This window comes from Salvelinus fontinalis, chromosome 5 (genome assembly GCF_029448725.1).
Source record: "Salvelinus fontinalis isolate EN_2023a chromosome 5, ASM2944872v1, whole genome shotgun sequence".
Taxonomy (NCBI): Eukaryota; Metazoa; Chordata; class Actinopteri; order Salmoniformes; family Salmonidae; genus Salvelinus; species Salvelinus fontinalis.
Genome location: NC_074669.1, coordinates 3,234,131 through 3,257,166, shown reverse-complemented (window position 1 = coordinate 3,257,166; position 23,036 = coordinate 3,234,131). Strand labels below are relative to the sequence as shown.

Here is a 23,036-nt window from a genome sequence, read left to right as displayed (position 1 = left end):
AACCAGGGGACGAGACATGGCCAGGAGCATCATGTTTTAGATACACTAGAAACCAGGAGAAGAGACATGGCCAGGAGGGTCATGTTTTAGATACACTAGAAACCAGGGGAGGAAATATACTTCATGTTCTCCCTACAGGGACCAGCATTTACATTCAATCCAACCAAAACGCATCCTACTGGCTGTAGGTATGTATTTTTAAAGTTATATAGCTTAAAAACTTGATTGCTGACATGGAAAACATTTTGGGACTATATCAACAATCGACTAATGAAACAAAGAGGAAAAATATCGGTTTTGGGTGGAATTTAGTAGGTAATGAATGAGAGGAGCAGGCTCCTTCCTTCACCTCCTGACTAATTGACACTCTCCTAGACCACTTATCAGTTTCTAGGTCACGGAGGAGTCGAGGAGAGCACAGAGAAGTCGAGGAGAGGATGGAGGAGTCGAGGGAGAGGACGGTCTTTTCGTCCAAATGAGAATCTCCCTGTGTTCACCGTGGTTCAACGTTATGGCAAGCCCCTTCGGTTAACCAGCAACTACTTCAGTAATACTCATCTGTATATGTTGTACAAGGTATACGTATATGAATATAATGTATCTCTGTGCTCACCAGAATGTAGACGACCACATAGAGGTAGTGTGTGAGCCAGAAACCCCGGAAGCTGATTCGTCGGAAGTAGTGAGTGGCAAAGACGTACATAAACGCAAAGATGAAGAGAAGCAGGATGCCCGTTATTCCTGCAGTAACATTAGAGAGAGAGAGAGACACGTAAGAGTAACGTTAGAGTAACGTTAGAGAGAGAGACAACGTTAGAGTAACTTTAGAGAGAGAGAGAGAGAGAGAGAGACACGTTAGAGTAACATTAGAGGAAGAGAGAGACACGTTAGAGTAACGTTAGAGAGAGACACGTTAGAGTAACATTAGAGGAAGAGAGAGACACGTTAGAGTAACGTTAGAGAGAGAGAGACACGTTAGAGTAACGTTAGAGAGAGAGAGAGACACGTTAGAGTAACATTGGAGAGAGAGACACGTTAGAGTAACGTTAGAGAGAGACACGTTAGAGTAATGTTAGAGAGAGAGACACGTTAGAGTAATGTTAGAGAGAGAGACACGTTAGAGTAACGTTAGAGAGAGAGAGAGACACGTTAGAGTAACGTTAGAGAGAGAGAGAGACACGTTAGAGTAACATTGGAGAGAGAGACACGTTAGAGTAACGTTAGAGAGAGACACGTTAGAGTAATGTTAGAGAGAGAGACACGTTAGAGTAACAGAGAGAGAGAGACACGTTAGAGTAACATTAGAGAGAGACACGTTAGAGTAACATTAGAGAGAGAGAGAGACAATGTTAGAGTAACGTTAGAGATAGAGACACGTTAGAGTAACGTTAGAGAGAGAGAGAAACACGTTAGAGTAACGTTAGAGAGAGAGACACGTTAGAGTAACGTTAGAGAGAGAGAGAGAGAGAGACACGTTAGAGTAATGTTAGAGAGAGAGACACGTTAGAGTAACAGAGAGAGAGAGAGACACGTTAGAGTAACAGAGAGAGAGAGACACGTTAGAGTAACATTAGAGAGAGAGAGAGAGACACGTTAGAGTAACGTTAGAGGAAGAGACACGTTAGAGTAACGTTAGAGAGAGAGAGACACGTTAGAGTAACGTTAGAGAGAGAGAGACACGTTAGAGTAACGTTAGAGAGAGAGAGAGACACGTTAGAGTAACGTTAGAGAGAGAGAGAGACACGTTAGAGTAACGTTAGAGGAAGAGACACGTTAGAGTAACGTTAGAGAGAGAGAGACACGTTAGAGTAACGTTAGAGAGAGAGAGACACGTTAGAGTAACAGAGAGAGAGACACGTTAGAGTAACATTGGAGAGAGAGACACGTTAGAGTAACGTTAGAGAGAGAGAGAAACACGTTAGAGTAACGTTAGAGAGAGAGACACGTTAGAGTAATGTTAGAGTAATGTTAGAGAGAGACACGTTGAACGTTAGAGAGAGAGAGAGACACGTTAGAGTAACGTTAGAGAGAGAGACACGTTAGAGTAATGTTAGAGAGAGAGAGAGACACGTTAGAGTAACGTTAGAGAGAGAGACACGTTAGAGTAACGTTAGAGAGAGAGACACGTTAGAGTAACGTTAGAGAGAGAGACACGTTAGAGTAACGTTAGAGAGAGAGAGAGACACGTTAGAGTAACATTAGAGAGAGAGACACGTTAGAGTAACGTTAGAGAGAGACACGTTAGAGTAATGTTAGAGAGAGAGACACGTTAGAGTAACAGAGAGAGAGAGACACGTTAGAGTAACATTAGAGAGAGACACGTTAGAGTAACATTAGAGAGAGAGAGAGAGAGAGAGAGAGAGACACGTTAGAGTAATGTTAGAGAGAGAGAGACACGTTAGAGTAACGTTAGAGAGAGAGAGACACGTTAGAGTAACGTTAGAGAGAGAGAGAGACACGTTAGAGTAACGTTAGAGAGAGAGACACGTTAGAGTAACGTTAGAGTAATGTTAGAGAGAGAGACAATGTTAGAGTAACGTTAGAGAGAGAGACACGTTAGAGTAACATTAGAGATACGTACAAGTATTGAGCTACTGTAATATTCAGCAATAACATAAAGTAGCTCTTTAACGTCAATATTTTGGGACTAAAGCAAACCCGGTGGGCAAAACTGGTTGCATTGGCATCATTATAACTAGAAACAGGTTGAAATGACATAATTATGACATCAACTAGTTTTGCCCGGTTGTGACTGGTGGGAATGGTTTGTATTCTGTCCTACCTGGAACACTCTGAAAGAACCACCACGACCATTTCATCGGCATCTCAGACCTGCAAATGGCCAATACATTGTAAATAGTCAACAAAGTAAACAGTCAACACAGTAAATAGTCAACAAAGTAAACAGTCAACACAGTAAATAGTCAACAAAGTAAACAGTTAACACAGTAAATAGTCAACACAGTATATAGTCAACACAGTAAATAGTCAACATAGAGGAAACAGTCAACACAGTAAATAGTCAACACAGAGTAAACAGTCAACACAGTAAATAGTCAGATAGTAAATAGTCAACCCAGTAAACAGTCAACTCAGTAAACAGTCAGCACAGTAAACAGTCAACACAGTAAACAGTCAGCACAGTAAACAGTCAACACAGTAAACAGTCAGCACAGTAAACAGTCAACTCAGTAAACAGTCAACTCAGTAAACAGTCAACACAGTAAACAGTCAACACAGTAAACAGTCAACTCAGTAAACAGTCAGCACAGTAAACAGTCAACTCAGTAAACAGTCAGCACAGTAAATAGTCAACACAGTAAATAGTCAACATAGAGTAAACAGTCAACACAGTAAATAGTCAACACAGTAAATAGTCAACACAGTAAATAGTCAACACAGTAAATAGTCAACACAGTAAATAGTCAACACAGTAAATAGTCAACACAGAGTAAACAGTCAACACAGTAAACAGTCAACATAGTAAATAGTCAACACAGTAAATAGTCAGATAGTAAACAGTCAACACAGTAAATAGTCAGATAGTAAATAGTCAACACAGTAAATAGTCAGATAGTAAATAGTCAACACAGAGTAAACAGTCAACACAGTAAACAGTCAACATAATAAATAGTCAACATAATAAATAGTTAACACAATAAACAGTCAACACATAACAAATAGTCAACCCATAGTAAATACTCAACACATAGCAATTCAGATACAAGAGTATGCATGAAAAGAGGTACGCATGCATGTGAAAATGGAGAAGAATCCCCAAAATATTCCCGAAGAATCCAGAAGAATGAAGAAGAATCCAGAATAATGCCATTACCCATTGTTGACTAGGACCTTGGGGAACAGACAGGTCAGGATGCTGAGGTCACTGACTGAGAACACGTAGACATTAACCACATGACCCAGAGAATGGACAACTAAAGAGGAGAGGAGGAGAAGAAGGGGTTAATTCAGGAGCAAAACATAACATGAACTGGAAACACGTTGTAAATGTGTTACTACAATGAGATGTGAAGAACTAGTATTCATAAATGTAGGAGTTCCCAAAAGTGAAATCATCAGTTCTCCAAGTGAAATCATTTAGACAAAAAATATAAATATATTTGGGGGATTTTACATTGGTGAGTGACTTTTTTCCAATTCCGCCCAGTCAACCCCTCCTTTTGTGTTGATACTCTAAGAAGTGTCAACCTCTGACCTCTAACCTCTGACCTGTGAGTAAGAGGGCGGACATGGCCATGAAGCGGTGGAAGTCGATAGCGGCGTCGAAGGGGATGTATTGGTTGAGGAAGGTCTCTCGTCCCAGGGTGATGAGGTTACGGCACACCGTCAGCAGCATGTAGGGGTACAGGAAGGAGATGGCCGCCGCCGAACCGCGTGACACCAAGATACCCACCACCGACGTCTCCGGCACACCCGTGGAGTATGCCTGCAAACCATAGTCTAAACACGCAGCTAGGGGTTTGTTTCTGTTAGTCCACAGGTTTTACCTGAATCCCAAATAAGACCCACAGCCCCTCCGGATTTCCTAGGGCACTCCCGTAGATCTGAAGGGATTGGATAAGTGTAATCAAAATGGCAAAAAAAATCAGCCAAACAGAAGGGTAAGTTTAAGTCGTCACCATATTGCTTAAACATATCCCATTCTGTTAGATCTACAGGAAGGATTAAGGCCAGGGCTTGAATTGGGATTCAGGGTATATACAAGGCTGACAGAAGACCTTTATACTCAGATACAGTATAGCTATTGTAATGTGATGGAAAATGTACCTAAGCATTCATAAGATGCTTTTGTAGGGCAATGGAGTTAAAATTGCATGAGTAATCAACAAAATTATGAAAATCTCATTAAGTTAAGCATTTGTGTCAACTAAACAGTCGTCTCTCGTGATCGTCTTAGCTGATTTGGTTCTGGGAATTGAGATTCTTTTTTAAACAGGTAACTCACAGCCTTCTTCTTCTTCTTGGCACAGTTTACTCCCAGCCTGGTCTCAGATCTGTTTGTACTGTCTTGACAACAAGCATAGGAGTTGGCGAGACAGCACAAACAGATCTGGAACCAGCCAGGCTAGCTCAAATTCAAATCAATCAAATGTATATTATAGCAGTTGTAACGAAGTGCCAGCTAACTCCCAAAACAGAAGAACAGACAGAAGAGAACATAATAGAAAAGAAGACAAGAGAAGAGAAGACGAGAGAAGACAAGACGAGAGAAGACCAGAGAAGACGAGAGAAGACGAGAGAAGACAAGACCAGAGAAGACGAGACAAGACCAGAGAAGACGAGAGAAGACAAGAGAAGACAAGACAAGATGAGAGAAGACGAGAGAAGACGAGAGAAGACGAGAGAAGACGAGAGAAGACGAGAGAAGACAAGAGAAGACAAGAACTTACAGTAGCATCTCTCCAGAGCCACCCCGGCTGTGATGCCATAGACGATAGTGAAGCAAACAATGTGGCGACGGTAGTTCTCTACGAAGCGTTTGAATTGCTGGATCTTCTGCTGGATGGGGCTGCTGTTGTAACGGTCCTTCTTAGGCTTCACGTAGACCTTAGGACTCTGGAGGCCCGATCTGCATGGGAGGAGGAAGGAGGAAGTCATTTGCAGTGGTTTAGATTTAGAAAAGCTTCATTGTCCCACAACATAATTTATTGAACTGAAACTACCAAAGAAGCTTCAGGCCGCAGCATAATTCACTTCAATGGCATTTATTGCTGAACACGTTTAAGAGAAAGCTCCTTCAACAAAGCACTATTGCGACCTTTTTTAACTTTTATGTTACAGCAATGCAGCAATCAATGAATATAATGGATGAGTCAGAGTTAGCAAGGACAATAAAAAGAAATCATAAGGACAGTGGGTAAAAAACCAGAACATCCGGATGAGGTTCAGGCTGGATTCCCCTTCAGGGCAATAATTAAATGTTAAAAGGTATTACTGTGCGCTAGTGATATAACGAAGACACAGGATAGATAGAGTGTAAGTGCTGTGCTCCATGGTAAAACCATCGTACCATCATCAATATATTTAAGGAATTCAGACTCAAGTCTAGTTTTATCTGATAATGGCGTTAAGTAGAGGCTGCTTGCATCACTGGGTGGACAACTCTAGATACCAGACATGAGGTCAACCACAAAGCAAACAACCCGAGGTAACAATGGTAAACCCATAATTACTGGTATCACTCTGCTTCACTTCCTTGAAACAGAATACTGTACATACAGGTAAGCACAACAACCATTACCACTACTGGTATCGACCTACTATATAAGGACTTAATGAACTTTATGTAAATAGATTTTTTTTAATTATTAGAAGGGTTAGGGTTAGGGTTAGGCGAGAATGTCATGAGAAAATCTGTCAATAAAGAAAAGAGAAAAATGAAAACACGTGAGAATGTCATGAGAAAATCTGTCAATAAAGAAAAGAGAAAAATGAAAACAAGTGAGGAGAAGTCTGGTATTGACATGAGCAGCATGAGGTTGAATGTGATCTCTGGTAGTGACATGAGCAGCATGAGGTTGAATGTGATCTCTGGTAGTGACATGAGCAGCATGAGGTTGAATGTGATCTCTGGTAGTGACATGAGCAGCATGAGGTTGAATGTGATCTCTGGTAGTGACATGAGCAGCATGAGGTTGAATGTGATGTCTGGTAGTGACATGAGCAGCATGAGTTTGAATGTGATCTCTGGTAGTGACATGAGCAGCATGAGGTTGAATGTGATCTCTGGTAGTGACATGAGCAGCATGAGGTTGAATGTGATCTCTGGTAGTGACATGGGCAGCATGAGGTTGAATGTGATCTCTGGTAGTGACATGAGCAGCATGAGGTTGAATGTGATCTCTGGTAGTGACATGAGCAGCATGAGGTTGAATGTGATCTCTGGTAGTGACATGGGCAGCATGAGGTTGAATGTGATCTCTGGTAGTGACATGAGCAGCATGAGGTTGAATGTGATCTCTGGTAGTGACACGGGCAGCATGAGGTTGAATGTGATCTCTGGTTCCAGACATCAGCAGCATCCGGTTGGAAATTCCCCAACCCTAGAGAACTTACCTTTTCCCTTGTCGTCTGCGAAGTTCCTGCCCGTCTCTCCCCGGGCTGCTGGAGAACTGTGTATCCCCTTCTGAGGGTGAGCTAAGAAAGAGAAGACATTACAGTTTTTAAATAAAGAGCATGAGGCCTGCAGGCCAACGTTTGAAAACGGATGCTTAGTCATATCAGCAGACAAGGGTGGAGTAATTAAAATAACTTGTAGAAATAATGGTAATAGTCGTCGTAATAGTAATATAACAGGTTAGTTGGAAAAAGGTAGTCATCGTCATGCCGTGAAGAAAAATCATCATCATGTCCACAATCACACCCTGATAAGAGCATGACTATCGAGATCTTGGTGAATGGAGATTGTGAAATACAGTAAATTACTATGCAATGAAGAGTGCATTTTTTCAATCAATCAAATCAATGTTTTGTTTGTCTCTCAGTTCTCTAAGGGTGTATCCTCGTTACTAAGTTATTCTCTTCCTCTATTCTAATGTTGTTATCTTACCTGTTCCTCTCCAGGGTGATGAAAGAAAACAGGCTGGTGTTATTTGTAACGTCTGCTTCCAACTCACACCCTCAAAACACGTAGATCCCCTGAACGCAGCCCACTGTCCAGCCCACTTTCCAGCCCACACTCTCAAACACGTAGATCCCCTGAACGCAGCCCACTGTCCAGCCCACTTTCCAGCCCACACTCTCAAACACGTAGATCCCCTGAACGCAGCCCACTGTCCAGCCCACTTTCCAGCCCACACTCTCAAACACGTAGATCCCCTGAACGCAGCTCACTGTCCAGATCTCAATCACCTGAATTCTGATCACCTGTTCACACACCTGTAGGTCATTATCAAACACTATTTAGTTCAGTTCTTTGCACCTCATCACTGTGAGGTATTGTTTGTTTTGTGACACATGTCTGTCAGAGAGATTGGTTTCCTATGAGTTACTCCTCCCGTGTATGATAGTTTTTGCCTGCCTCACTAACGACGCCTATTCCCTGCCTGTACTTTAGCCTATTGGATTTCCTGTTATCTACCTATTTCCTGATCTCCCGGACTGCGTTACTAGCCTTTTCCCTGCCTGTACTGTTGTCCTTTTGGACCCCTGTGTATGACCTTCTGCCTGCCCCTGGACCCAGCTACCTGCCTCCTCCTGTGGTCCTTTGCAATAAACACCTGCTGTGCCCTGTGCTTGAAACCAGCTCTCTGTCTCCCCTCATGTTCATTACATTCTTTTCTTACCTGTTCCTCTCTGGGATGATGAAAGACACGGGCTGGTGTTATTATCTTACCTGTTCCTCTCTGGGATGATGAAAGACACGGGCTGGTGTTATTAACTTACCTGTTCCTCTCTGGGGTGATGAAAGAAACGGGCTGGTGTTATTATCTTACCTGTTCCTCTCTGGGATGATGAAAGAAACGGGCTGGTGTTATTATCTTACCTGTTCCTCTCTGGGATGATGAAAGACACGGGCTGGTGTTATTATCTTACCTGTTCCTCTCTGGGATGATGAAAGACACGGGCTGGTGTTATTATCTTACCTGTTCCTCTCTGGGATGATGAAAGAAACGGGCTGGTGTTATTATCTTACCTGTTCCTCTCTGGGATGATGAAAGAAACGGGCTGGTGTTATTAACTTACCTGTTCCTCTCTGGGATGATGAAAGACACATGCTGGTGTTATTAACTTACCTGTTCCTCTCTGGGATGATGAAAGAAACGGGCTGGTGTTATCTTACCTGTTCCTCTCTGGGATGATGAAAGACACATGCTGGTGTTATTAACTTACCTGTTCCTCTCTGGGATGATGAAAGAAACGGGCTGGTGTTATTATCTTACCTGTTCCTCTCTGGGATGATGAAAGACACGGGCTGGTGTTATTATCTTACCTTTTCCTCTCTGGGGTGATGAAAGACACATGCTGGTGTCGACTCAGTTTGTTTCCCCCCTCCTTCTCCATCCCTGCAGAGATACATAACATTAGAAGAAGAAAAAAAGAAGACACTTTGCAGAAGCCTTTGAGAGTATTTTGTATCTCTGGTTGGCTTTCTCCAGCCTTTGTCACCTTTGATGTTAAGCTGAGCGAAGGTCAGTTCCTTCTCGTGGTCCCGGAGCAGGAAGTGGAAGTCCTCCCAGGTAATCTGTTTCTTGTTGTCGAAACCTGCGGCCTCCAACATGGCCTCGATGGCCTCCTCAGCCTGGCTCTTAGACAGAAGACTGCTGGAGATCTCTATGAACGACCTGCAGAACAGACCACAAGACGGCCGGAGTTAAGACGGCCGGAGAATCCATTATACGGCGCTTATCTTTTTCATTCATTTTGGATTGCGCATAGAGCTGGATCTACAAAACAGATGGCATGGAATGTGGACGTACTTTGACAGAAGGTGGCTATTGAGGTCTGAGTGTAATGTCCCTTCAAGAGACAATGTTTTTCATGAAATTGGATGATATTTGGATGAAACAGATCAAATTATGATGACCCAAAGTATGAAAAATGACTTGCTTCTACACTGATCAAGTTTGACCATAAAGTTACTGGTCGCCCTCCTCCCCCCCCTGTGTCAAACACTTGGATTCAGGAGGCGGGATTACTAAGGGGATAGGGTGACATCACCCTAACTGTCATTTTAATACACCAATTTATTTTATTTTTATTTAAAAAACAAAATTGTTAACCAATGGTAACATGATATTCTCTTAACTAATTTAAATAAGTATCGCCTTGTAACCAACATTGGAGGAGGAGGGGCGTGGATTATATAGATAGATAGCTACTCTAATTGTAACGGCTCTCTTTCGGTGAGTGAGTAGACCAAGGCGCAGCGGGTGATGAATACATAATGACTTTATTGTAAGACGAAGACAGACACGAAATACACTTGACTAAATATACAAAATAACAAAACGAACTAGACAGACCTAAACTACGAACTTACATGAAACGAAGAACACATGAACAGGAACGACCGAATGAACGAGACGAGACAGTACCGTGTGGTGCAACAAACACAGACACAGCGACAATCACCCACAAACAAACAGTGAGAACAACCTACCTTAATATGACTCTCAATTAGAGGAAAACGCAAAACACCTGCCTCTAATTAAGAGCCATACCAGGCAACCCAAAACCAACATAGAAACGGAAAACATAGACTGCCCACCCAAAACTCACGCCCTGACCATCACACACATACAAAACAACAGAAAACAGGTCAGGAACGTGACACTAATGGTGCCAAAATCTTACTGTAGCAAATAATTAAATGTTTACACTATTCATTTATGGCAAAGATACTTATATGTCTACGCTTTCATCTGTGTCTAGTGTTAGCTAGTTACTGGCTAGCTAGTGTCTTCATCTGTGTCTGGTGTTACCTAGTTACTGGCTAGCTAGTGTCTTCATCTGTGTCTGGTGTTACCTAGTTACTGGCTAGCTAGGTCTTCATCTGTGTCTGGTAGTTACTGGCTAGCTAGGTCTTCATCTGTGTCTGGTGTTAGCTAGTTACTGGCTAGCTAGGTCTTCATCTGTGTCTGGTGTTAGCTAGTTTCTGGCTAGCTAGGCCTTCATCTGTGTCTGGTAGTTACTGGCTAGCTAGGTCTTCATCTGTGTCTGGTGTTAGCTAGTTACTGGCTAGCTAGGTCTTCATCTGTGTCTGGTGTTAGCTAGTTTCTGGCTAGCTAGGCCTTCAGCCAGCATGGTACAAAAGGGGGGGAGGGGGAGTGTTGTTCAAAACTTTGATGCAGTTGTCATGTCAACACATCTGTCAGTGCTGCTGTGAACCGCATCACAAGAGACATGCTAAACAGGAGATGTATAACAAAAATATACATCATTGATGCAATTGCTTTGTGTATCACCAAATGTGCTTGAGATGATTTTACAGCACCATTGTTCACTCCGTCTTGACAAAGCTGCCAGTCAAGTAGAGGTCATGACTATAAACTCCCCCGGTCACTCAGCTTTTCTTTTCAAACTTCCTGGTAGTTAGCCATGAGAGAGAAGTACTTTTTCTCAAATCTTGAGCATTTCTTTCCCCCCCAAAAAATATTATGAGTGATATTTTACATGGGAATCAGAATGACTGTTCGGGACCTTTTAAGTGAATTGATAACAGTGCTAACCTGAGCAGCCTGGAAAAATCCTCTTTCGATAAGAAACCGTCTCCATCGATGTCGTGCATCGAAAACATCAGTTTAGACTTTTCCTCGGGAGAACCTAGACAAACAACACAGTGGAATATCAGTACAAAATCTGTGTTTCTTATTGGACAATTCCTGTTTCAGTCAGTTGTCTTCTGTTTGTTGCCTCATAAACACGACCCCCGGACTCCAGGGTTGGGATCAATTCCACTTCAATTCCAGTCAATTCAGGAAGTACACTGAATATCCAATTATCTTCAATGCTTTTCAATGAGTCAAATGTGGAATTGGAATTTGGTTTACTTTCTGAATTGACTAGAATTGAAATGGAAACCTACCCTGGACTCACCTTTCATGAAAATGACGATGACATCAAGGAACTCCTGGAAGGAGAGGTATCCGTTTCCGTCCTTGTCGGCCAGCGTAAACATGGAGTCAACAAAGAGAGAGTCCGGTTTGAGTGCCAGAGCCTCGGCAAATTCAGTTCCTGTCAGCTCAGTCTCCAGGGCTTCGCGGGTCTTCCTGCAGGACGCACCACTCATCTCCCTGGCATCACAATTCTCTATCTCCAGGACCTATAGGGTGGGGATGGATGTATATATATTTTTAACCTTTATTTAACCGGGTTGTCCCATTGAGCCAATACATATGAGTGATAGACCGTTTCGTCAACATGAAAGACAGGAGGATGGCATTGGCGTTTACCACCATGATCCGCTCACTGAAAGTAATCAGATTATGATCCTAAATTTGGGTAATCCTAAAGGTACTGATGTCAATTTTGGACAGGTAACTAGTAACTGCAATGGATTACATTGCACATGTCAGCATGGTGCCATTGTGATTGTTAATGGTGGTCACGTTGAATGGCTCAGTAGGTTAGAGGGGTGGCCGGTAGCCTAGTGGTTAGAGCGTCTGTGTCTGGTGTTTGCTAGTTACTGGCTAGCTAGGTCTTCATCTGTGTCTGGTGTTAGTTAGTTACTGGCTAGCTAGGTCTTCATCTGTGTCTGGTGTTAGTTAGTTACTGGCTAGCTAGGTCTTCATCTGTGCCTGGTGTTACCTAGTTACTGGCTAGCAAGGTCTTCATCTGTGTCTAGTGTTAGCTAGTTACTGAAAGGTTGCTAGATCAAATCCCCGAGCTGACAAGCTAAAAATCTGTCGCTCGGCCCCTGAACAAGTCAGTTAACCCACTATTTCTAGGCCGTCATTGTAAATAAGAATTTGTTCTTAACTGACTTGCCTAGTTAAATAAAACAAAAAATGGTGTTAACAATACTAGGGTTGTGGGTTCAATTCCTGCATGGGCCACGCAAACTGTCACTGTCCATACTGTGTACCAGGGTTGTGGATCTAACCCAATGTGACATTGGATAAAAGCGTCTCTAAATTACAGTAAACATTTCCTAAATCTCCATTTTACAGTAAACGTCTCCTAAATCTCCATATTACAGTAAATGTCTGCTAAATCAACATATTACAGTAAACGTCTCCTAAGTCCCATATTACAGTAAACGTCTCCTAAATCCCCATATTACAGTAAATGTCTGCTAAATCACCATATTACAGTAAACGTCTCCTAAATCCCCATATTACAGTAAACGTCTCCTAAATCACCATATTACAGTAAACGTCTTCTAAATCCACATATTACAGTAAATGTCTGCTAAATCACCATATTACAGTAAACGTCTCCTAAATCACCATATTACAGTAAACGTCTCCTAAATCCCCATATTACAGTAAACGTCTCCTAAATCACCATATTACAGTAAACATTTCCTAAATCACCATTTTTCAGTAAACGTCTCCTAAATCACCATATTACAGTAAACGTTTCCTAAATCACCATTTTACAGTAAACATTTCCTAAATCACCATTTTACAGTAAACGTCTCCTAAATCATCATATTACAGTAAACGTCTCCTAAATCTCCATATTACAGCAAATGTCTCCTAAATCCCCATATTACAGTAAACGTCTCCTAAATCACCATATTACACTAAAGCGTCTCCTAAATCACCATATATTCCAGTACCTTGGCAAAGGCACTCCTGATGAAGTTCTCTACTATCTGAGCTCTCTGGTCTCTGGTCACTGCCTCTCTCAGTAGCTCCTTCTCTGTCATGTCCCTCACAACCAGCACCTGTCCACAGTCTGTCACCTCAGAGCGAAGGTGCCGGACAAACTCTCCACGCTGGCCCTCGTCCTCAAAGTACAGCACCTGGGGACAGACCCCAACAAACAGAGATCACAGTCACACACACACACAGGGATTGGCATGGAAACATCTAACAGTGAAGACGAACAAAGGAGAGGCACATGAAACACAAGAGTAAACAAATGAGTAAATAAAGGTAAACAAATCAGTAAACAAGTGTAAACAAATCAGTAAACAAGAGTAAACAAATCAGTATGCACAAGAAAACAAATCAGTACACACAAGAAAACAAATCAGTAAACACGAGTAAACAAACACACGCACAATCATACACACCCCCATCTACTCACCAGGTCAAACTCTTTGGGTACTTTCATCAGCAGAGCCCTGCGGTAATTGTTACTGGACAGCAGGACATCCAGGTGGGTCTGGGCACCCAGGCTGAGTGACCGTAGAGCGGGTCCAGACTGGTCAAACACCTGGAGTTTCCTCCTATCATCGATCAACAGACTGACTGGAAATAGGGGCTTCTTAGGGCCCTGCCACTCACATGCTAGAGGAGAGGAGAGGAGAGAGAGAGGAGAGAGAGAGAGAGAGAGAGACACAGAGAGAGAGACACAGAGAGAGAGAGAGAGACACAGAGAGAGAGACACAGAGAGAGAGACACAGAGACACAGAGAGAGAGACACAGAGAGAGAGAGAGAGAGAGAGAGAGAGAGAGAGAGAGAGAGAGAGAGAGTTATAGAGACACAGAGAGAGAGACGTGGGAAGAGATGAGAGATGAGAGTGAGAGAGAAGGGGTGAGAGATGAGAGAGAGAAGGAGGTGAAAGATGAGAGAGAGAAGGAGGTGAAAGATGAGAGAGAAGGAGGTGAAAGATGAGAGATGAGAGAGAGAAGGAGGTGAAAGATGAGAGAGAGAAGGAGGTGAAAGATGAGAGAGAGAAGGAGGTGAAAGATGAGAGAGAGAAGGAGGTGAAAGATGAGAGATGAGAGAGAGAAGTGGGAAGAGATGAGAGAGGGAAGTGGGTGAAAGATGAGAGATGAGAGAGAGAAGGGGGTGAGAGATGAGATAAGAGAGAGAGAGAGAGAGAAGTGGGAAGAGATGAGAGATGAGAGAGAAGGGGGGGGAGGAGAGAGAGACAGAAGGGGGTGAGAGATGGACATCAGACATATTATAATTTTCACACTATCCAAACGATATTCTGATGGCTCTGATATGTTCTGTTGACATTGTCCTTCCCAGCATTGTTCTAGCAGCAGCTATGGTGGATGCGTAACCAGGCCAGCTCAGTCCAGCTCAGCTTGGCTCGGCCCAGTAGGGTGAAAAGAGAAAAGCACACCCGTTCTAACATAATACACACCCGTTCTACATAGAGAGTGACGATTCTGTCATAACACAGACCATGTACATGCATATACTGTATACACACACACCTGTGATTCCAGCAGCAGGTTCCTCTGTTGTGTCGTCAGCCCCTCTCTTCTGGAACTTCTTAAACTTGGATTTTCTGAAGTGGGCCACCACAAGAGCCATGAGGAAGCTCACTGGCAGGGGAACACATGGACAGTAGTCATCAGAGAATCACTGGTAACTCTTATAATAGGGTTGATGATATGCTATGTCTCTCTAAGTAGGCCTCCGCAAGAGCCATGAAGAAGCTCACTATGAGGGTACCACAATCAACAGAACAATTATACTGTAGCAATCACAATGGCTAGGTGATTATTTGTCTTAAAATGTACATTTAGGAGTTCTTTTTTTTTTTATTGTTTTGGGAATTTTCTCAATACTTTGAATATGATTCATTTCCATGTCAGCTCTATGCGTGTGTCACGCTCGTCATAGTAACTGGACCAAAGCGCAGCGTCTTTTTATTACTAGGTGAAACTCACACAGCAAAAACAAAACAATAAATCGCGAAATGTGCCGCTGCTATAGTGCTCACAGGCAACTATACATAGTCAAGATCCCACAAAGCACAAAGGGGAAATGGCTGCCTAAATATGATCCCCGGTCAGAGACAATGACAAACAGCTGCCTCTGATTGGGAACCATACCAGGCCAACATAGAAACATAATCACCTAGATGACCCACCCTAGTCACACCCCGACCTAACCAACATAGAGAATAAAAAGCTCTCTATGGTCAGGGCGTGACAGCCTGGAAATGCCCTTGTCTGGAGCAATGGATACCAATTTCAAAGTTTCCAAAAGAAAAGTGTTTACATGTTGTTTTTTTAACTGGCAAAAATGGATATTAACTGAGAAAATAGCGTGTTTAGTTTCTTGCAATAGTCCTCTGTGACTTTAAAGAATATTTCTCAAAAAATGTTGATTCCTAAAAAATGTGTCCGGAGATTTGGTTTAGTCCGTCAGATTTGTCAGAAATCCTAAATCAATCAGGAATGAGCAGGGCCAGCTATGACATAAGGACCCCTTATTCACGTCCTCATTACATGGAGTGCAACAAGAGCAGTTCTCTATTTTTGATCGATTTAAAACAATATTGGAATCACCCTGGTCACCACCATAAACTGTTAACTCCACCTGCCTGATAGATTAAGATAGAATATGAATACTGTTTTAAATATGTTACAATTTAATTCCGTTTTAGAGTCAGAAAGCAACTGAGACAAAACTACATTGCTACTGTGTATACCACTTGAATGAAGAAGAAACATTTTTCATTTTTTCCCCCGCCAACTATGTAAAACACCAACTCTGTCAGAATGTTGTCTGATAGAATGGTTATTTTTATTGGGGATTTTCAAATGAATCATTTTCTATATTTTACAAATGTTTGTATATTACTTGTATTTTTTAGAGACAAAAAAAATATGTCTGTATTGAGTATCTGTTGTCAACTGCGTCACTGATGGCTAATCCCCTTGAGATCGATTTATGTTGTCAATATTCTGAAAAAACATTGGAATCACTGTTCTGCACCATTAGCTAGACATAAGGGATAGTGTTTCCTTAATACATTTTGTTTAAATGCTAACAAAATTAGCCCTGGTGCATTATAAAGTGCTATAAAACAAAACAAAAAGAAGTTTGGGGATTTGTATTACTTATTTGAATAATCTAATTATTAATTATAAAATCAAGGCCTTTTGCTTGTGGATTCTGATTGGTTAACGTCAGCTACTGACCAACAGGAAAGAGGAACAGGCAGATGACTGAGATGCCAAAGCCAGCTTTGCTTCCGTCGTCAAAGTAGTTGAGCTTGGTGGCGTTGGTGCAGGGGTGGAGCTCAGAGGTCGTGACCTGAGAAGGCTGGGGGCAAGGGTCACCTGTAACAGACAGACAGGCAAGACAGGCAGGCAGCCAGACAGGTAGGGAGACAGACAGACAGACAGACAGACAGACAGACAGACAGGGAAACAGGGAGGCAGACAGGGAGGCAGACAGGGAGGCAGGCAGACAGACAGACAGGCAGGCAGGGAAACAGGTAGGCAGACAGGGAGGCAGGCAGACAGACAGACAGGCAGACAGACAGGCAGGGAGACAGGTAGGCAGGCAGACAGACAGGCAGGCAGGGAGACAGGTAGGCAGGCAGACAGACAGGCAGCCAGAGAGACGGGCAGGGAAACAGGTAGGCAGGCAGGTAAACAAACAGCGTGACAGACAGGCAAACAGACAGGGAGGCACGTAGACAGAGAAACTAGTTACCGTTCCAGCAGCACGTACAGTCAACATTTATGACTTACAGTGAATACTGTCATAGATTACTATCTTACTAAGACTATATTACTAAAATTGTTATCTTTATTGTTTGAGTTGCAGAGAACACTATAATTTATTGGCCAACCACAGAAACTTTAGGAAGGAAATTAGCTTTTACCATCCCTCCAGAAGAAGACTTTCCTCTGTACGTCCTCAGCCTCTGCACTGGTGACTGCTGTAATGACGTCATGAAAGGTTGTGTTCCGAAGGGCCTGCAGCTCCTCAGCTGTGAACAGACTAGAGGAACAAACAGGAGAGGTCAGATTGACTGGAAATGTTATGATTGTATCACCCAAACGGTGAATCAAAGCTGATCATAAATGACAGTAGTTTTGTGTTTCCTCAGTTCAAAGCTGATCATAAATGACAGTAGTTTTGTGTTTCCTCAGGTCACAGCTGATCCTAAATGCCAGTAGTTTTGTGTTTCCTCAATTCACAGCTGATCCTAAATGACAGAAGTCGTGTGTTTCCTCAGGTCACAGCTGATCCTAAATGCCAGTAGTTTTGTGTTTCCTCAATTCACAGCTGATCCTAAATGACAGTAGTTTTGTGTTTCCTCAGGTCACAGCTGATCCTAAATGACAGTAGTTTTGTGTTTCCTCAGTTCAAAGCTGATCAAAACTGACAAAAGTCTTGTTTCCTCAGTTCAAAGCTGATGATGGGTGCCAGGACAGAGAAGAGCTTTGTCATGGGCTGAGTGGGATCTGGTTCCACCATTGGGGTGCCAGGACAGAGAAGAGCTTTGGCATGGGCTGAGTGGGAGCTGGTTCCACCATCGAGGTGCCAGGACAGAGAAGAGCTTTGGCATGGGCTGAGTGGGAGCTGGTTCCACCATCGAGGTGCCAGGACAGAGAAGAGCTTTGGCATGGGCTGAGTGGGAGCTGGTTCCACCATCGGGGTGCCAGGACAGAGAAGAGCTTTGGCATGGGCTGAGTGGGAGCTGGTTCAACCATCGGGGTGCCAGGACAGAGAAGAGCTTTGGCATGGGCTGAGTGGGAGCTGGTTCCACCATCGAGGTGCCAGGACAGAGAAGAGCTTTGGAATGGGCTGAGTGGGAGCTGGTTCCACCATCGAGGTGCCAGTACAGAGAAGAGCTTTGGCATGGGCTGAGTGGGAGCTGGTTCCACCATCGAGGTGCCAGGACAGAGAAGAGCTTTGGCATGGGCTGAGTGGGAGCTGGTTCCACCATCGAGGTGCCAGGACAGAGAAGAGCTTTGGCATGGGCTGAGTGGGAGCTGGTTCCACCATCGAGGTGCCAGGACAGAGAAGAGCTTTGGCATGGGCTGAGTGGGAGCTGGTTCCACCATCGAGGTGCCAGGACAGAGAAGAGCTTTGGCATGGGCTGAGTGGGAGCTGGTTCCACCATCGAGGTGCCAGGACAGAGAAGAGCTTTGGCACGTGCTGAGTGGGAGCTGACCTCCTTATCAAAATGAACGAACGTGAGAAAGCCAGGAAATAAATCGAGGTTCAAATGATAGTAACAGTTTCATACGATTAATGAATGTATGTATGATGTGTATATTTTACATTACATATTTACATATTTTTCATTCCTTCCTACCCATTTTGTGTGTTCTCGAACCAGAAGCGGTCCCCGTTCCTGATGCGGTCAAACTGATCCAGTATGATAGAGGAGAAGACCTGACCAGGACCGTCCACAGACTCCAGGAGACCACCAGGAAACAGCTCCAGTTTAGAGATATCCCCGTCATACAGGTCTGATAGGTCCCTGAATAACTAGAGATACAGAACAGGTAGAGACGGAATTGAGAGGGTGTGGTAGGTTATTCACTCTATTATAGGATATTTGGCCAGTGGTTTGAGTCCCCTCTCTCTGCCTCAACTCTCCCGGCCTGGTCACATTTATATTTGAGTCATTTTGTGTGACTTATGCCGATGTAAAACAACCACATACACTATCATGATCATTGGCAATTAAAATCTAAATGGTCAGTAGTACATAAGGATTTAATAACACATTCACATCCCGTACATAAAGCATTTATAAGCAGTACGTAAGCCGTTCTGAACATACCTGTGGGTTGGTGGTGTTGAGCTGAGGGTTTACGTCTCCCCACCTCCTCACAGGGGCCAGGCCCAGCCCCTCTCTGACCTGGTTATAGCTGGGCAGGCCAAAGTCCCGGCCTCTCTGCACCGTCAGAGCAACCAGGTCTGACCGTGAGAAACGCAGAGGACCGTACATGTAATCTGGTGGGGGAGAAAAAAACACTATCAGTAAAATTTCAATCATGTATTATTGTTGTATTGAAAACACACCTTTCTTAAAGTCAACAGGTATAGTCCATTATGATGTGGTTGTTATGCATTATGATGTAGTTATAATGCATTATGATGTGGTTGTTATGCATTATGATGTGGTTGTTATGCATTATGATGTGGTTGTTATGTATTATGACGTGGTTGTTATGCATTATGATGTAGTTGTTATGCATTATGATGTGGTTGTTATGCATTATGATGTAGTTGTTATGCATCACGATGTGGTTGTTATGCATTATGATGTGGTTGTTATGCATTATGATGTGGCTGTAATGCATTATGATGTGGTTGTTATGCATTATGATGTGGTTGTTATGCATTATGATGTGGTTGTAATGCATTATAATGTGGTTGTAATGCATTATGATGTGGTTGTTATGCATTACGATGTGGTTGTTATGCATTATGATGTGGTTGTTATGCATCATTATGTGGTTGTAATACATTATAATGTGGTTGTTATGCATTAAGATGTAGTTGTTATGCATTAGGATGTAGTTGTTATGCATTAGGATGTAGTTGTTATGCATTATGATGTGGTTGTTATGCATTATGATGTGGTTGTTATGCATCATTATGTGGCTGTAATGCATTATAAGACTTGTCATAAGCAACTACCTGTCCTCTTCATGTTTGAAGGCCTACATAAAGCACAGCCATCCCTCCCCTGACCATCTAAAGCTGAAGTGGGAGGTCTCTGCCTTATGATCAGTAGACACAAAGAAATCTGAAAATATATGATGATGATGATGATGTGGTGATGGAAATTTACCTCTTAAGTCCTCCACAACCATGTTGTCCTCTCTCTCCGCGATCTGAGAAGCCATGCCCATAATCAGATGGTCTATGTCCTGGCCTGACTTCAGGTTGGGGTTCTACAACAGACAATCAGAGAGGTTTGTTTGAAACATGACATTCAGTTTCTCTAATAGAAATGTCTCAATGAAAGGTGCTATCTTGCCACCTCCTATGGCTGTTGGCTATACGGATCTGAGACCAGTCTACATGGAGGCTATACACAGATCTGAGACCAGTCTACATGGAGTCTATACGGATCTGAGACCAGTCTACATGGAGGCTATACACAGATCTGAGACCAGTCTACATGGAGGCTATACAGATCTGAGGCCAGTCTACATGGAGGCTATACACAGATCTGAGACCAGTCTACATGGAGGCTATACACAGATCTGAGACCAGTCTACATGGAGGCTATACGGATCTGAGACCAGTCTACATGGAGGCTATACGGATCTGAGACCAGTCTACATGGAGGCTATACACAGATCTGAGACCAGTCTACATGGAGGCTATACGGATCTGAGGCCAGTCTACATGGAGGCTATACACAGATCTGAGACCAGTCTACATGGAGGCTATACGGATCTGAGGCCAGTCTACATGGAGGCTATACACAGATCTGAGACCAGTCTACATGGAGGCTATACGGATCTGAGGCCAGTCTACATGGAGGCTATATACAGATCTGAGACCAGTCTACATGGAGTCTATACGGATCTGAGACCAGTCTACATGGAGGCTATACACAGATCTGAGACCAGTCTACATGGAGGCTATACACAGATCTGAGACCAGTCTACATGGAGGCTATACACAGATCTGAGACCAGTCTACATGGAGGCTATACGGATCTGAGACCAGTCTACATGGAGGCTATACACAGATCTGAGACCAGTCTACATGGAGGCTATATACAGATCTGAGACCAGTCTACATGGAGGCTATATACAGATCTGAGACCAGTCTACATGGAGGCTATACACAGATCTGAGACCAGTCTACATGGAGGCTATACGGATCTGAGACCAGTCTACATGGAGGCTATATACAGATCTGAGACCAGTCTACATGGAGGCTATACACAGATCTGAGACCAGTCTACATGGAGGCTATACGGATCTGAGACCAGTCTACATGGAGGCTATATACAGATCTGAGACCAGTCTACATGGAGGCTACATGGCATATTTTTACCTGACGGTTCCAGAAGCTGTTACACATGCGAATGGCTGATGACGTGCTCCCATCGATGTTGACAACCTTCTGAAAGTGGCAAGTTCTGTTTCTGTAGCCAAAAGAATGTATGAAAAATTAATGATGACACAAATTACATGCAGCTGTTGAAATATGAATGCTGACACAAACACTGCATTTGGGACCATGTTTTTTTAGTAAATAACATCAAAATGGCCCCAACAGAGCCTTATAGAGATATTTACTCTGCTAGCAATAGTGTACAGTGTTGAATTGAAGGGGTAGCCTGGTGGAACCATACAATACAAGTGTTTTAATAGCCTGTTGAATGCAGCATGATCGCCTGATAGCTCAACCGTCTTGTAGGTTTACACTCCTACCCTGTTGCTATAGAGATACCCTCCTGTAGGTTTTCAAGTCTACCATGTTCCTACAAAGATACCGTCCTGTAGGTTTTCAACTCTACCCTGTTCCTACAAAGATACCGTCCTGTAGGTTTTCAACTCTACCATGTTCCTACAGAGATACCCTCCTGTAGGTTTTCAACTCTACCCTGTTGCTATAGAGATACCGTCCTGTAGGTTTTCAACTCTACCATGTTCCTACAGAGATACCCTCCTGTAGGTTTTCAAGTCTACCATGTTCCTACAGAGATACCGTCCTGTAGGTTTTCAACTCTACCCTGTTCCTACAGAGACACCCTCCTGTAGGTTTTCGCTCCAACCCTGTCTCTGGAGAGATACCCTCCTGTAGGTTTTCGCTCCAACCCTGTCTCTGGAGAGATACCCTCCTGGTCAGCATGGACCTGAGGGTATCTTGGGAGTATCTCTCCAGGAACAGGGTCAAAGTGAAAATCTACAGGAGGGTATCTCTCCAGGAACAGGGTTGGAGTTAAAACCAACAGGAGGGTATCTCTCCAGGAACAGGGTCAAAGTGAAAATCTACAGGAGGGTAGCTCTCCAGGAACAGGGTAGGAGTGTAAACCTACAGGAGGGTATCTCTCCAGGAACAGGGTCAAAGTGAAAATTTACAGGAGTTCTCCATGAACAGGGTAGGAGAGGGGCCTGCTCCAGACAGTGGAGGCTAGTCGTCAGTACCTCATATAGACACCAGGTGGGGCCATCGTGGAGGCAAAGCGGATGGCAGCAGCCTGGAACTCAGGTGAGATCCCTGGATCCACAAACTTCTGGTAGCCTGCAGGAGACAAGACAGACAGAGAACAATGACACGGGATGTAATATTGTAAAACTGCTCTAAAATAGAAGAGATGGAGTCTCCAAAACCATTGTCATAGGTACAGCATGTATGTGTCTGCCCACTGTAGAGGAAGCATTTTTTAACATTGTGAAAGATTACAGGGAAAGGACTACTGCTAAGTGGCGGCAGGTAACCTAGTGGTTAGAGCGTTGGGCCAGTAACCGAAAGGTAGCTGGATCGAATCCCTGAGCTGACAAGGTAAAAATCTGTCTTTCTGCACCTGAACAAGGCAGTTAACCCACTGTTCCCCGGCAGGCTGTCATTGTAAATATAAATTTGTTCATAACTGCCTTGCCTAGTTAAATTAAGGTTCATTTTAAACCTCCATATGATTTATTAAGAGAAACAAAAATAACATAATGTGACTTTCTTCTTCTGGTCGCTGACCCCTGTGTGCGTGCGTGCGC

The 23,036-nt window shown here is 43.3% G+C and overlaps 1 protein-coding gene across 1 annotated transcript in view; it reads right to left on the bottom strand.

The window, feature by feature from the left end:
* Positions 1-23,036, bottom strand: part of LOC129854824 (dual oxidase 2-like) — a 30,753-nt gene that overhangs the window by 2,839 nt on the left and 4,878 nt on the right. The window contains exons 9-28 of the mRNA XM_055921965.1: positions 22,470-22,566; positions 21,373-21,463; positions 20,150-20,252; positions 19,133-19,305; positions 18,659-18,834; positions 17,216-17,334; positions 16,524-16,664; positions 14,805-14,915; positions 13,720-13,922; positions 13,247-13,432; positions 11,560-11,785; positions 11,193-11,286; positions 9,130-9,305; positions 8,954-9,026; positions 7,078-7,158; positions 5,412-5,590; positions 4,231-4,461; positions 3,836-3,935; positions 2,783-2,832; positions 614-741 (exon numbers count right to left, since the gene is read on the bottom strand). Of these exons, the coding sequence (XP_055777940.1) occupies positions 614-741; positions 2,783-2,832; positions 3,836-3,935; positions 4,231-4,461; positions 5,412-5,590; positions 7,078-7,158; positions 8,954-9,026; positions 9,130-9,305; positions 11,193-11,286; positions 11,560-11,785; positions 13,247-13,432; positions 13,720-13,922; positions 14,805-14,915; positions 16,524-16,664; positions 17,216-17,334; positions 18,659-18,834; positions 19,133-19,305; positions 20,150-20,252; positions 21,373-21,463; positions 22,470-22,566 (2,738 nt within the window). The remainder of the gene's footprint in view (positions 1-613; positions 742-2,782; positions 2,833-3,835; positions 3,936-4,230; positions 4,462-5,411; positions 5,591-7,077; positions 7,159-8,953; positions 9,027-9,129; positions 9,306-11,192; positions 11,287-11,559; positions 11,786-13,246; positions 13,433-13,719; positions 13,923-14,804; positions 14,916-16,523; positions 16,665-17,215; positions 17,335-18,658; positions 18,835-19,132; positions 19,306-20,149; positions 20,253-21,372; positions 21,464-22,469; positions 22,567-23,036) is intronic.